This window comes from Toxotes jaculatrix, chromosome 1 (assembly GCF_017976425.1).
Source record: "Toxotes jaculatrix isolate fToxJac2 chromosome 1, fToxJac2.pri, whole genome shotgun sequence".
In the NCBI taxonomy this organism is placed as follows: domain Eukaryota; kingdom Metazoa; phylum Chordata; class Actinopteri; family Toxotidae; genus Toxotes; species Toxotes jaculatrix.
Genome location: NC_054394.1, coordinates 19,175,313 through 19,188,906, shown reverse-complemented (window position 1 = coordinate 19,188,906; position 13,594 = coordinate 19,175,313). Strand labels below are relative to the sequence as shown.

General features: G+C 39.9%; 1 protein-coding gene and 1 non-coding gene across 5 annotated transcripts in view; both read right to left on the bottom strand.

The window, feature by feature from the left end:
- Positions 1-869: 869 nt before the first annotated feature.
- Positions 870-13,594, bottom strand: part of dennd2b (DENN domain containing 2B) — a 48,387-nt gene continuing 35,662 nt past the window's right edge. For all 4 annotated transcript variants that reach the window (XM_041044851.1, XM_041044868.1, XM_041044842.1 and 1 more), the window contains exons 13-20: positions 13,328-13,468; positions 13,008-13,156; positions 5,803-5,980; positions 4,690-4,731; positions 3,966-4,077; positions 2,484-2,723; positions 2,187-2,273; positions 870-1,407 (exon numbers count right to left, since the gene is read on the bottom strand). In XM_041044851.1, the coding sequence (XP_040900785.1) occupies positions 1,373-1,407; positions 2,187-2,273; positions 2,484-2,723; positions 3,966-4,077; positions 4,690-4,731; positions 5,803-5,980; positions 13,008-13,156; positions 13,328-13,468 (984 nt within the window). In that variant the 3' untranslated portion in view covers positions 870-1,372. The remainder of the gene's footprint in view (positions 1,408-2,186; positions 2,274-2,483; positions 2,724-3,965; positions 4,078-4,689; positions 4,732-5,802; positions 5,981-13,007; positions 13,157-13,327; positions 13,469-13,594) is intronic.
- On the bottom strand, positions 3,545-3,616 carry trnae-uuc. The gene has a single exon. It is a non-coding gene; the product is annotated as a tRNA-Glu (tRNA).

The window sequence follows — 13,594 nt, the reverse complement described above, 5'->3', positions numbered from 1 at the left end:
ACATGTATGTCAACTACAGCTGACCGTTCTCCAAGTCATCATATATGAATGATTTACCCTTAAAAACATATATTTCAATATTCCCAAAGATCACCAAACGAAACAAAAACTATCAATTCACAAGATATTTAAAATAGTTAAGTACATCTTACTGATAATACATTTGCATTTGAATGTAAGTTACATTTTGAATGCAGGATTTTATCTGTAATGTATTATTATTATGGTGGGGTCTTACTATTTTTACTTAAGTAGCTGAATACTTCTCTCACCAGTGGTTCTGGTTGTGAAGCTTTATCTCTAATACACAACACAATTTTACATCAAATGTCACTCTTAATTGCTATAAAGGACACAAGCAGAGGAAAAGTAATATGGTGGCTGGAATCAACAGTGAGCCTCTCAGTTAGGAGAGCTAATAACAGCATGGCAGTGACAGCCACCAGAGTGATGTGCACAGACGTAATTAGGTTACCAGCAGCATGTGGTAGCTGGTGCTAGACTAACTGTGCCTTTTGGGATCTTACCAGCTTCTCATAACACATAGCTCTGGGAGAAGCTGTCATTGAGATGTAAAATGTAAAAAGAGGTGATTTTATATCATCTGGCAAAATGTGAATTACACATTTCTGTTTCCAAATTTGATATCAATATGCTTTAGGCCTTGTTTTTTTGGAAGACAAAACAAAGCTGTGGCTTTGTACTTTTGTACTCATCTGATCTGATCTTTTGTTATTGATGACAGGCCTTTCGGGTTGATGATGACAGGAAAAGTGTCATGAAAAGTTAAGAACAAATTTATGATGGCAGATAAGTCAAAATCATAGATTGGCATTTAACCAACACATAAGAACAAAAATATTTAACTTATATGCCACATACTCAGGCATTTGAAGCATTTTAATTACCATTTTTAATAAAAGATTGTAAATGACTCTATGAAGAGTTACAATCATTTCTTCTTCATTGTCTTGGTGCATGTACAGTTTTCGAATAGGTTTTACACTCCTTAAACAGAGGACAACACTGTGGTGAAATAATGCAAAATGAATACATATCAACTGTACATCTATGCTCATATCAAGTCACATACACTCTCACATTCTGGTAACACTTTTCACAAGCACACCTGGACATCAGTGGTTACTCTACAGCTCACTCGTTGTGTACCGTCCTGCTATCACTATCTCATGAGATACTATAAACATACACTGAAGAGTATCACAGCCAGTTTACAGTGAAATAATATATACATGTTTACATTAAAAAAAAATGTTGACAAAAGACAAAGTGAGAATCATCATGATGCAGAGACTCGAGATATCTGGTCTTCAGTTTGCCATGAGACTGAAGACAGGAGGAAGAGTTCCCCTCAATTCTTTTTGTGGAGAAACTTCATTTTATTTCCTGAAAACAACAAAAACAAATAAAATCAAAGGGGATAAATTTAAGTCAGGTTATTATACAGTCAATAGGGATTAAGTAAATATGAGATTACATGAGGTATGTCTGATTTAACCCTGATTCTGAACCTGAATATGAGTGTGTGGTTTTCTGAGCGTGTGGTTTTCTGTTTCACTTTTAAATATCCCCTACAGACATGTTAAAAGACATAAGAATATTGTGCTCTGAATAATAATTTGTGTCTAATATGCTTTTTCTGCAAAAAAGAAATTTGCGGAGTGAACCACTAACGGCTTCAAAACTCGCTCTGGTGTTCATATGTAGTGTTGAACTGAGATTTAAGTTGAGCACAGAGAAACATTCCTCCTTCAGCAAATGAAAGTGAAAGTGTTGAACTCTGTACATACATCTGCATTCTGCACAGTGAAAGTCAAACAAGTGAAGTAACAATAAACAAAACACATTTTTGGCCTCATTAACAGAGTGAACAGACTCATTAAGACTAATGACACATTAGGACCTTTATGATTTCTCTCAAGTTAGATGGAGATGAGTAGCAGCAATTGAAGCTTTGTAAAAGTTGTGTAGCTCTCTCTGGTAAGTCAGTAGTAACATCTAAGTGTCACGTGATCTAATCATCTTGTGTGAATGTTCAACAAAGTTAGAGAAGAAATTTTAGAATTTGAAATTTCTCTTTGAGGGCATCATGCAGCACAATTTTAAAACTGGTTAAAAACTCCTGGAATCTGAGACCAGATATGTTTGTCTGCTGAAGAACTCACCAAGACCTTTCAAGAACTTGTTGACTCCACTCTGCTCTGTGTCTGGTAGCTCCTCCAGATACTGATCCACCCTCTGCTCAAATAGACCTTGGAAGAAAAGTGGTGAGAAAATATGCTGATGAAAACTTTCAGCCACTAGGGGTCAGTATTAGTACAGTATCTTCTGCTCCTCAATGAGTAGTAAAACTACTGTGGTTGAAATCCATAGAGAAAAGTGTGCAAACGTTCCATCAAAACTTTTAAGGAAGGAAAGGGAATTTCATGGAAACAAGTGATACTAGGGAAACAACAGTCTACCTTTAGCCCGGGTCTTCCTCAGCTCTCGATCCTGAATGAACCCTGCAAACATCTGAGACTCCATGAAAACACCAAGGAAACGACGAATGCTTTTAGATGCCACAGACTTGCGGAAGGCCTCCCTTTGGAAAATGCGTTCTCCACGCTCATTCTGAGTGATAAACAGAGAGTAATGGCCGATGGTCTCCAGAAAGAAGCGAATGAAGGCCTCTGACACCAGGCTGTTCAAGGAGTTATACTCTGTAGACACAAACAAGAAAGGATTAATCACAGTTCTTAGATCAGTTTTTCACATTACTTATATCAGTATTTAAAATATAGTGATAAAAGACACGTCACACTGTCAAAGTATGCCAAAGGTACAGAACTAGACTACAGCTATTGGAAAATCTGAGCAAGATACACAAGCACAGAGCTTCATGGCTAGAAACAAGACCTGTACTGTGAACATTACAACTCTGAAGTTTCTGATTAAAGACATTTCTGAAAGAGTCTGAAGTGAAGCTGAAGGGATGTATGAAAAAGAAATCCTGCAGGAAGAAAACACCAAGCCACTCAGTAAATATTACAGAAAAAAAAACTGAAATCCTCAAGACTGGCACAACCAGAACTGTAACTGTGTGGGGCCTTACCAAGAGTCATTAAAGGACAATTCCAGCTTGACTGGAGTTTTCATCCATCTCGTAGGTTTGGCAAACTGTCTAAAGATTAAAAGGTACTACAAGAAGAGTAATTGTTGTGTATAGCAGTTCTGGTGTTAAGTCAAGCTTAATATTTTCCCTCATCTAACAGACTGTAGGTTGCACGAGTGTCTTGCTTTGGTTGCGAGAACAGGTTGTGACTGACATATGGCAGATGTAACACAACCACAGACTGTTAGCCGAAGAATGTGGAAGGCAGAGATAGAAGGTCTGTCACATCTAAACTCTCTTCCCTAGTAATGCAATGATATGAAACAAGTAAGGTTATGCTTATTATTATCTGTAGAATGCCCATATTCTTGCACAGTGAAGTACTTTATAAGACACTAAATCTATTATTGATAATAAGTAAAACCACAGTTCCCACACCGGGAGTCGAACCCGGGCCGCCTGGGTGAAAACCAGGAATCCTAACCGCTAGACCATATGGGAGCTACATGTATTACTGCAGATAGTAACAGATGCAACTTTGCAAAACAGAACAGAAAAAAAAACACTTTGACAAAAGTGCGTTTGACTGTTATCATCTTTTTTCTTTTCATAACTGTACAATTTATGGTTATTTCAGGACTGTCTCACATTGACATTGTACACACAGCTCAACTCCTACCTTTCATCATCAGAAACCCTGTATCATCTCTAAGGTGAGCATCACCCACTGAGTCAGTGGCTCACTGACTGTACAGAAGACGTAATTTCCCAGGGCGTTTCACAGAGACATGCACTGAACAAAAGAAAAACATCTGTCTTGGTCTGGAGAGATGATTTGTCGCTTATTCACCTTCGTCTGACTCGCTGTCAGAGTCCTGATTGATGATGTCATTCCTCTGGTCCAGCGCTTGCTCAAGAGCCGCTTGAAGTTTCCGCGGCAACAGCGAGGCCTCGTCGTCCATCTATAAACAATCAGAAACACTGCAGTCACCAGTGATAAACAACAATGTTTGGAGCATAAGTTTCAAAGGCTCAGATTTACCGAACAAACCACATGTTTTACAACTGTTTAAAGCAAGACCATATAACTTTTGAAGGAAGGAAAAACACAGTCTTCCTCCTGAATGAAAAGATGAATTCATAAGCAATAAAACTCAACCTCACTCAGAGCTTTTGCTGCTTCAGCTCTACTTGGTCTGGTATAACCAGTAACTTCTGATGGCTAATGTTTGCTAGCTTTAGTTAGAAAACTTCAGATGGATATAGCTGCTGTGTCACATACACTGCTGAGACAGCCTACTGATTTGCTGTTATGCTACATGTTAGCATGTCATAGATAAACATTTTAATTTAATTTTATTATAAAAAACTTTAACACACCATACCTCACCAGAAGACATTTTTCTTCTGTTTGTGGCTCCATTACAATAATACAGCTAACTATGATTTTTATTTTGAATGGCATCTTAAAGCCATAGGCCACAAGGATTCCCATTGATTATTTTTTAAAGCAAGTGACTCTAGCCTTGCTTTACAGTCAATTTTTTCTCTGCTTCATAAGCTTATAGACTAACCTGTCGGATGAATCGGTCAGTTCCGAGGTCGACCATTAAAGCCTGAGAAAAAGAAAGAGGAGTATATCATTCTTCAGAACTAATGAATATTTCACCTGCTCTTCGCAAAACACAGTCTCAATAAAATGAAGAATCATCACCTTTGATAAGGTTACAGCACAAAAAAATTCAGATATAAAACACATTTCTAAAAGAAGATTAAAAAAAAAGTTTGGATGAGTCAGACAGCAAAAGGAAGAGTAAGGTAAACAGACAGCAGATGTTGTTGACAGCCCATTAACAGTTAAGTGTTAACTCTGACTGACAGGCTTTATGAACATGTAGTCAATGCTGAGATAAGACAAAGCTGTAACAATTTCCATGAGCAAACCAGAGTAATCAATGGGTTTATGGAGCTCATTCAAAACATAAAAAGACCAACAAACAATTACTAAATTATATTCTAATAATTTAGGCTAAACCAATAAATAAATAAAGTCGCATTAATCATTATTTGTATATAGAAAATGTGTCAAATGATTGTGTGTAATGTGAGAGGGTTCAATTGTAGCAACTGAACCAAACACATGGACAAAAAATTATCACCCAGCTCTGCAGTTCAGCTCAGCTCCATGGAGCATCTCAGCATCTTTTACTTAACTGTTAACAAGCTGGTTTGCAACAATGCTGTAAATTAGCAACTGTTTTCTGACGCCATAACAATTTCATACAGCTTGTTCCACTGCCCCCAACTGGCCACAAAAAGCAATTGATGCACTTTTAAGTTGTTCTGGTCCAAAAGGCACAGTCTAAAAATGTGACCTCAGTCTTGAACCCTCTCTTTTGGTTGGAAGTCACCTGGCTGTTTCTGTAACGTAATAAATCCTGAGGCAGAGGACGACAAACAGACACAGCAGCTGTTCCTGAGTCTGTATTGTTGTAATTTATAAGTCAAGAAATTAATACCCAATATTCCAAGAAACAGGCTCCAAACAGAGAGATAGAGACAGAACAAACAGGGACATCTAGATGAGGATTGTAGGAGAAATCAGTCTGAAATGTAAAATTCAGAGTCTGGAAAAGAAACCTCACTCTGAAGCAGACAGTCAGAGAAACCCCAGAGATGATGCTCACCTCTTCTACAGGTAACTCTTTAAGTTTAGGCAATGAGCTGGACAACAGCCCCACCAGGAAAGGAGTGGGACAGCAGACGATATCCAACATGGACCCTGGCAAAACGGGGATGAAGGTGTGTTGCCAGGAGAAGGGGTAGAGCAGCGCCACCACTGCATGCATGCAGCTGGACAGGGTACTGATGAGAGACAAAAAAAAAAACAAAGATACACACCATCAGTCATGTTCACACTCACAAAACAACGCCCTGCAGAGGCCACACCAGATTAAACCAAACACCATGAAAACAGGGCAGATGTTTAAGTAGATAATGAAAAACTTTGTTGTCCAAGGCTGAAAGGGGGGTGGTGGGTTGTGTGGTAAAACATTTTCCTAAAAACACCGCCTACCGTCACGAACTTCTGTGAAAGCAGAAAAATACATAAATTGCTCCTTCAAAATGTTTAAATCACTATCATTAAATCTTTAACTGGGCTACAAACTGAACCATAAGAGCACAAACTGTATTTCCATCTCTAAGCTCTTTCCCCGAGTTATATGAGTATTTGATCCTCTTTTCCCTGAAACAGTTACTTTAAATGAGGCGTAACAGCACAACTATGTACCTCTGGCTGTGACACTCTGTTCTTCCTGCAGCTCATGTGAGGGACAGCAGGATCCAGCAGACAGTTCATACTCTGACAAATACAGCGACTCCCGGGCAAATGAATTATTTTATCTATCGCACTTCCACCTTTTCCACTTTAACTCCATCTGCTGCAAACCACAACGATAAAGGGTGAGCCCAATAAAATGCATTATTGTGACATTACTCTGTACAGGGGTGGCGTGACTTTGACATGTTGCTATAGTTAAGCTGGAGGCTTGTTGACGCAATACCAAAAAAGAACCAATTCAGTTTAACTTCGACAGCTGTGGTATAACATCGAGATCACAAATAGCCTGTCTTTCTCACGATCCGTCGCTTGTTGACAGTGGCTGACCCTCCTCCCCTCTGTCCTCTACATACTGTCCGGTCCATGTACACAAAGAGAGTGAAAATAAACCGTGGGTCCAATCACACACACACACACACACACACACACACACACACACACACACACACACACACACACACAGACACACAGACACACACAGACACACAGACACACAGACACACACACACACACACACACACAAATGAACACTAAATCAGTATGGATCAAGAACAAGACCAGGGATCAAACATGGTATGCAAACGCACCCCACTTGAGATATATACACTTTTAATGAGGAATGTTTTTCCATGGTCGTTGTCATCAACAGCATACAGAGCATCCAAGTAAACAGAAGTTACTCCCTTTTATGTGACCTCATTCACACTGTGTTTCAGCCCACAGAGACTTTACCGATTAAATTGTGGAGCAACATACAGATCAGTACCATAATCAATGTCCTGAGGTGAATGACAAACTCCCACAAACATTTCCACAATATTCTTTCAGGCTACATGTTTTGCCACAGGCCTTTTCATCCTGGCTTCCCATGAGTCAAATTGCCAAGATTAAAATGTGTTTTCTTGACAGGGTAAAATAGAATTACACCACCGAAAACCCAAAGGATACAATAACCACTGCATTCAGTCTTTTTAGGTCTTTTCCAGTTCACTCATAACATGAAGCACTTGCAGCTTTGCTTTGGCCAGTCTGATTTCCATTTGCCTGAGGAGGGCTTGATAATTCCTACCAGATCCTGTCTCCTGAGTTTGACGAGTTCCAACAGGGAGTGATGGGGCACAGATCTCAGAAAAACTTTGCCACAGGCTACACACGGCCCTACACACCACTGATACCAAAAGGATCAATTACACTCATTCCCCAACCGCACACTCTTGGGAGAAGATGAACTTGCAATGAAAACAGTCTGCACTACCAGAGGTCTGGAAAGAGAGAGGGACATTCCCGTTTCCCTCAGACCATACATGTGTCATAAAAAAACAGAAGAAAATGTCCACTAATAGGTGAGAGGAATAAATAAAGAATAAAGATTATAATTGGACAGCAGCAGCAGAGGGAAATCTCAGACAAACTGTCTTATTACTTTGGGTTTGAATATGTACATAAGAGTAGAGGTTGCAAAGTGGTTGCATCAGATTGGATTAGGTTATATGGTGGTTTTTAGCTATGCAAGAGTTGTGGCTCTCGGGATGGCAATGTTGGTGTGCAATGTTTGGTGCAGACTGAAATATGTTAGCAAATATTGGATGGCTGGCCATAAAACTATTGTTTAATACTTTGGTTTATAACCAAATACCTGCAAAACTAATGACTTTCCCATCAGCCCCAGCTGCACTTTGAGTTTATTGCCAATTAGCAAATGAGGAGGGAAAAACTGATCCCCTGTCTTGCTTGTGTGGCATTTTACCTAAGCTTAGCCTCTGAAAGAACACAGCTGATTTAGACTGATCCCTACTGAAGGCCAAAGGAACAAGCTATGTGTGGACTGGTTGGAAAATAAGACTTCATCATACAAAGTGAGACAGAGCCTTCTGTCTTAAATGTTTAACCCCAATATTTAACTTGTAAAAATTACACCACACAAGCATAAACTAGGATTCATGTGATTAATTTCAATTTGATTACACATACAAAAGTCATAGAAATGTATGGTTCCACTCTCAGGAAAAGAGAGAAGAGGTGAGGCCTGAGCAGAGCTGCTGTGTGTTGAGGTCTGGGAGCTGTTCCTCACATATTAGCTCTCGTAGGTCTGCCAGGCCTGGTTTAATGTGTGTGAGGCTGCACTGGCAGATACTCCAGGAAACATGGGATCGAGAAGCTTAGCCTGTGAAGCCCAGAGGAGGAGGGAAAAAATTCTGTGTTTAAGGAAGAGAGAGGTCGGGAGACAAAAGCCTGTATCACCACAGACAGTGGACAAAGAGGACTAGACTGAACTACAGCTGTCAGACACCAGCTGTGCTGCAAAGCTCTGCAAAACCATTCTTCACTGTTAAAGCTCTTCCCAAGCTCAAAATAACACCTAGACATCATATAAAGAGGCAGCCAAGTAAACACAGACCTATAGGATTTCTATGACAAGCTGCACATGGTGTACTTTTATCCGCTAGCAGAACATTCTCTGTTCCCTTAGCCCCCAAATGGTTTTCCCTCACTTCCTGTCTATAAGCATCTCCAGCCACCGGCTCTTGGTCTCAGCTCTCCGGGCTCCACAGAAGGCAACAGCAGAAGCCATTTTATAATGAGAAATGGCTTCCTGATGGGAAACTCTATACATGTTCTTATTAAAACCACAATAGCGTTTGATCGGGGCTGTCTAGAGAGCAGATGAATGCGTGCAGGTGTCTGTGTATATGAGTGTCTACATGTGTATGTGAGCGCCTGCATGTGGGTGTAAACATTCACGAGAGCGGCGCTGATGTAAAAATCAGCTGGTGAGGCTCTGGTAAAGGCCAAGGCTTTTTCAGCCGTTTGAAAAACAGAAACATTTCACATGTTTACAGTGCGTCAATTTCACTCTACCTCAGAGCCAAATACCACATGGGAAACAGTTAAGTTGTTAAAAGCAGTTTTGGCTTCATGCCAGCTCTGCAGAAAGTGTCTGAGACTAACCGAGGACTAAATGAAATGAGTATGCCACCATACCTGTTGATTAGAAAAATGCCAGCAGCAGTGGCAATAATTCTACCTGTCAGAGGATTACAGTTGCCATTGATCATAATACTACAGCTGCAAAGCGTGTTGGTGCTCTACATGTCCCCAACTCGCTTTTAAACACTATCACAGAAACAAAACAGGACACCACATACTCAATATAAATTGTCCTTTTTAATCATCTTGTTTAATAACCTGTATTAAGTTTACATTAAGGAGACACTAGAGAGTGGAACTTAAGCAGCCACGTAAAAGTGAGCTTGATTAATTTACCCTTGCTATGAAAAAAGTTTGCAGAAGCCATTGTTCAGCTTCCTTCTACAGTCTCCTCCCTTTTCACTCTTCCCCTCTCTCTTCCTCTAAAACACAGATTTTTTATCTTTCATTATATTCTTTTTCTCCTTTGCCACTTTAGTCCATACGTGAAACACCCACTTACTGCACCAAGGCATCTCAGCGATCAAACATTATTTGAATTTTTATTTAAAAGCACAGGGAAGATTGCTGAGATTCAATGATCTTAAACTATGCTTCTCAAACTGGTGGCGGGGGCACGAAATCACTGTCGGCAGGTAGCACATGACCAGGAGGGAAAATGTGTAAAGCTCGTAAAGCTTTAAGAATCTGATCTTACAGAGTTTCAAACAGAATGATATGTACAAGATGTGCACATTTTTGATAAGGAAGAAAAACTAAGGAAAGCAGGTGCTGGACCGTTTTGCCCTCAAGTTCATTATCAGGATATTAAGATAGATTTCTGTCTTTTGTGTCTAATAACTCTTATGGATAGTTCAAATTGCAAGTTCAAAATGCATTTTTCATTCGAACAAAAATATGTTGGATTTATGCACAGGAAGGGACAAGGTTTTTAATTTTTCTATCTTTTTAAGGTGGGTTACTAATGTTAAGAATGGAGTGACACAGCAGTAGCACCGTAGAAGTATTTCACTGCCATGACAAAAGATAAATCCAGACATGCACATACAGTTTGGTAACTGTCGTCAATTCTAGCCTGAGGACTGACAGAGTCTGTTTACATAAGTCTGTAACACTGACAAAACTCATTCCACATCTGCAAGTCAATTGAGTTAAGCAATTACAGAGTGACATAGTTGATGATGAATTTATCTGATTAGGCACCCAACTTGTTATTACAGGCATCGGATGGGGATGATCACTTGAAAGAAATTGTCTGTACAGACCTTCATGTAAAAGAAAACTTCTTTGGAAAAAACAACAAAAGTTTCAGTGTAATATTACAAGAGTTAAGTGAACGCAACATGCCAGAGAAACAAGCAACAGAGGACCCCACAGAGAAATATTGCCTAACATGGCGTTTCCTCTTGGTTCCTGCCTGTACTGGATATACATTTCAAGGGAAAGAAGCATACATCATGTTCTGCTGGAGAGATATTTTGGGAATGGATTATGTACCACAGCCCCAGAGGGAGCAGCCCTTTTATCATAGAAGTTATTAATGCTGCAGTGAGGCCCTGTCACTGTTTTCAAAAGAAACCAAAACACATGAGCTCTGCATGCACGCACATTTAAATCTATACAAATGCCACACACACATATGCACACACACACACACACACACACACACACACACACACTTGGTTTGTGCAGATCATACAGTAAGAGGGATAAGTTAAGGATACAGACTGCATATTTAAGCCACAAAATTATAGAACTTATATTTGTCATTTTCTTTCTTTGTAGTTATTTCAGTTTTCTCTAACTTTGACAATTTACTTTATGTATCCTTCTTTCATTGCAGATGTTTTAAATGATGTTCTGCTTCATAGTAATTTAACCTCCAGCAATTTAAATTTAAAGGGTAGCTCACAATGACAATGTTAATGTTTGGAAGTATAAAGCTAATAGATGCTAACTAGTTCTAAATATAAAGTAGCTGGTAGAGTGGATGGGGGTGTCATTAGTTTTGCAGATGTTTGGTGATAGACCAAACATTTCACTTTATACTGAACAGAGTGAAATCTTGACCTGATGATGGCGCTGAATGAAAAGCGATGGGATTACCAAAGTGATTACAAATCATCCTGAGGGGAACATGAATGTCTGCACCACATTTCATGCCAATCCATCCAATAGAGACACTTCACTCAAAACCACAAATGTCAACCTGATGGTGGCGCCAAAGGAATGGTCAGGGGATAATCAAAGTCAGTCAGGATTCATCCTCTGGGCAACACGAAAATGCACTTTGTGAACAAAATTTTATCTTAAACCCCAAAGCATTTCAAAATACACTGAGTGAACCATGTTTTTTAAATGACTATTTCACCCCTTTAGATGTATGCTTATCTCTTCAGATACACTGGTACTATGATGCATAGTAACTGACTACCGTGCAAGCTAGAACAAAATCACATAATTGCCTGATATTTAGCAATATATTATGGTGATATGGTATTAATTCACAATTCCCACCCAATGTGTCCTTGATGTTATCACCTCTGATAATGAGCAGCTTAGGGTGATTTTCTCCAGGGACACAGAGAGTGCCGCTCATTCGTAGGGAGTGAACGTGGCATCATAAGTCAAACAGTGACAGTTGAGCCATGGATCACAGAGGGCAGAGTCGTGCACACAGGAAGTGCATTCCTTCCCCTCACAGTCACTGCCCCCACTGATGTTTGTTTAAACTGGGCCCTGATACATGGAGAGATTACTTCTCTACTCAACTCTCCTCCCACTCCACCCTGGTCTCCAATACTCTAAAAGTACGCCTGTCTTTTCTGTAACAAGGGGACAGACTGGTACATGGAGTCCTTGGAGACTCTTTGCGTCTTATCAGACCCACCCTGTTCCTCTCTGGTAGTGACTCTCATTGGTGTGACCCACTTTACTTCTGCTATCAAAACTGTTGACTGGCCCATTGCCTGACTTTCTGATGCTAATCAATATATAATAATCAAACAGTTCCACACACCAAAACATTGCTGCTAAAGGAATAACATAACCAATGTGTCTTTATTAGCAAAATCTAGAAACACAAGATGGAGTGTATATACTGAACACTGAAATGCAACTATGATAAAGTTTGATTGTATTCATTCCATCCATGATATCCATTCAGTCATCCAGTAATCAATCTCTCCATTTCCTAACCCCCTTCATTCTGTTGAGGACCATGAGAGGGGCTGCTGCCTATTAGAAGTAGTGAGAAGTGGTGTATACTTGTTGGGGTTGCCAGTCGATCACCGGGCTCCTCTGTTAATACCAACTAATTATAATGGTCTAGAGACTAGACTGTTCTTGTCGGAAACACCTGGGCAATCTTACAATACAACGAAAAGTTATGACATGATCATCTCTTCATAAAACACAATATTTGTTTTGGCCACATTTCTATAAAACATGTACAAACGCTCAAAGAAAGCAAAAGTCACAGACCAAATCTCACTGCAATAGAAAGAGACAACAGAACAGAAATCAAGTAGGTGGAGAGGGCAGGGAGGCAAGACATTTAAATGATGTGTTTTGGAGATCATGGTCTGACTGCAGAGGGAAAGGATAATCGTGGAGCCTCACCTGAGTTTATCAGCCACAAAGATGACTCTACGCTCCAGCAGCAGCGAGGCAAAGACTCGTATCACCTGCCGTACGCTGAGGCATCTGAACAGACTCTCGAAGTCCACATGCTCCAGTCTGGAGTCAGTGGGCCGCCGCAGCTCAATGACCTGAAAGACCATGAAAAATGTGAAAATTTAAGTAACTCAAGTTGGTGGATCTTGTTAACTAATAATGTTTTGTTTCACACGTGTATGAAAATTATTCAGACTTATTATTTGGGCACAATTAAAGACGTGAAAGACCAAACAGTTATGTTCTGCTTTGTTAGCAACTCTGACCTCATTTCCTGCTCCAGGCAGAAAGGTCTTCACTTTGATAATCTTCCCTGGTGCAGGGAAGGGCGACTCCATGAGACTCCTCATGAAGGGATAGACCAGGGCTGCTGAGATGCCTCTCCGTCTTTCTACCTCATCCAGGATCTGATCATGAGAGGAAAAAGCACAGTTTTCTTGACATATTTCAACCAGTTCAACAAGTCTCAGTGGAAATCTGTTAATACGAAAAGAGACCGGGTTTTAATCTAGGTTGAATGAAAAGCCAAGCAA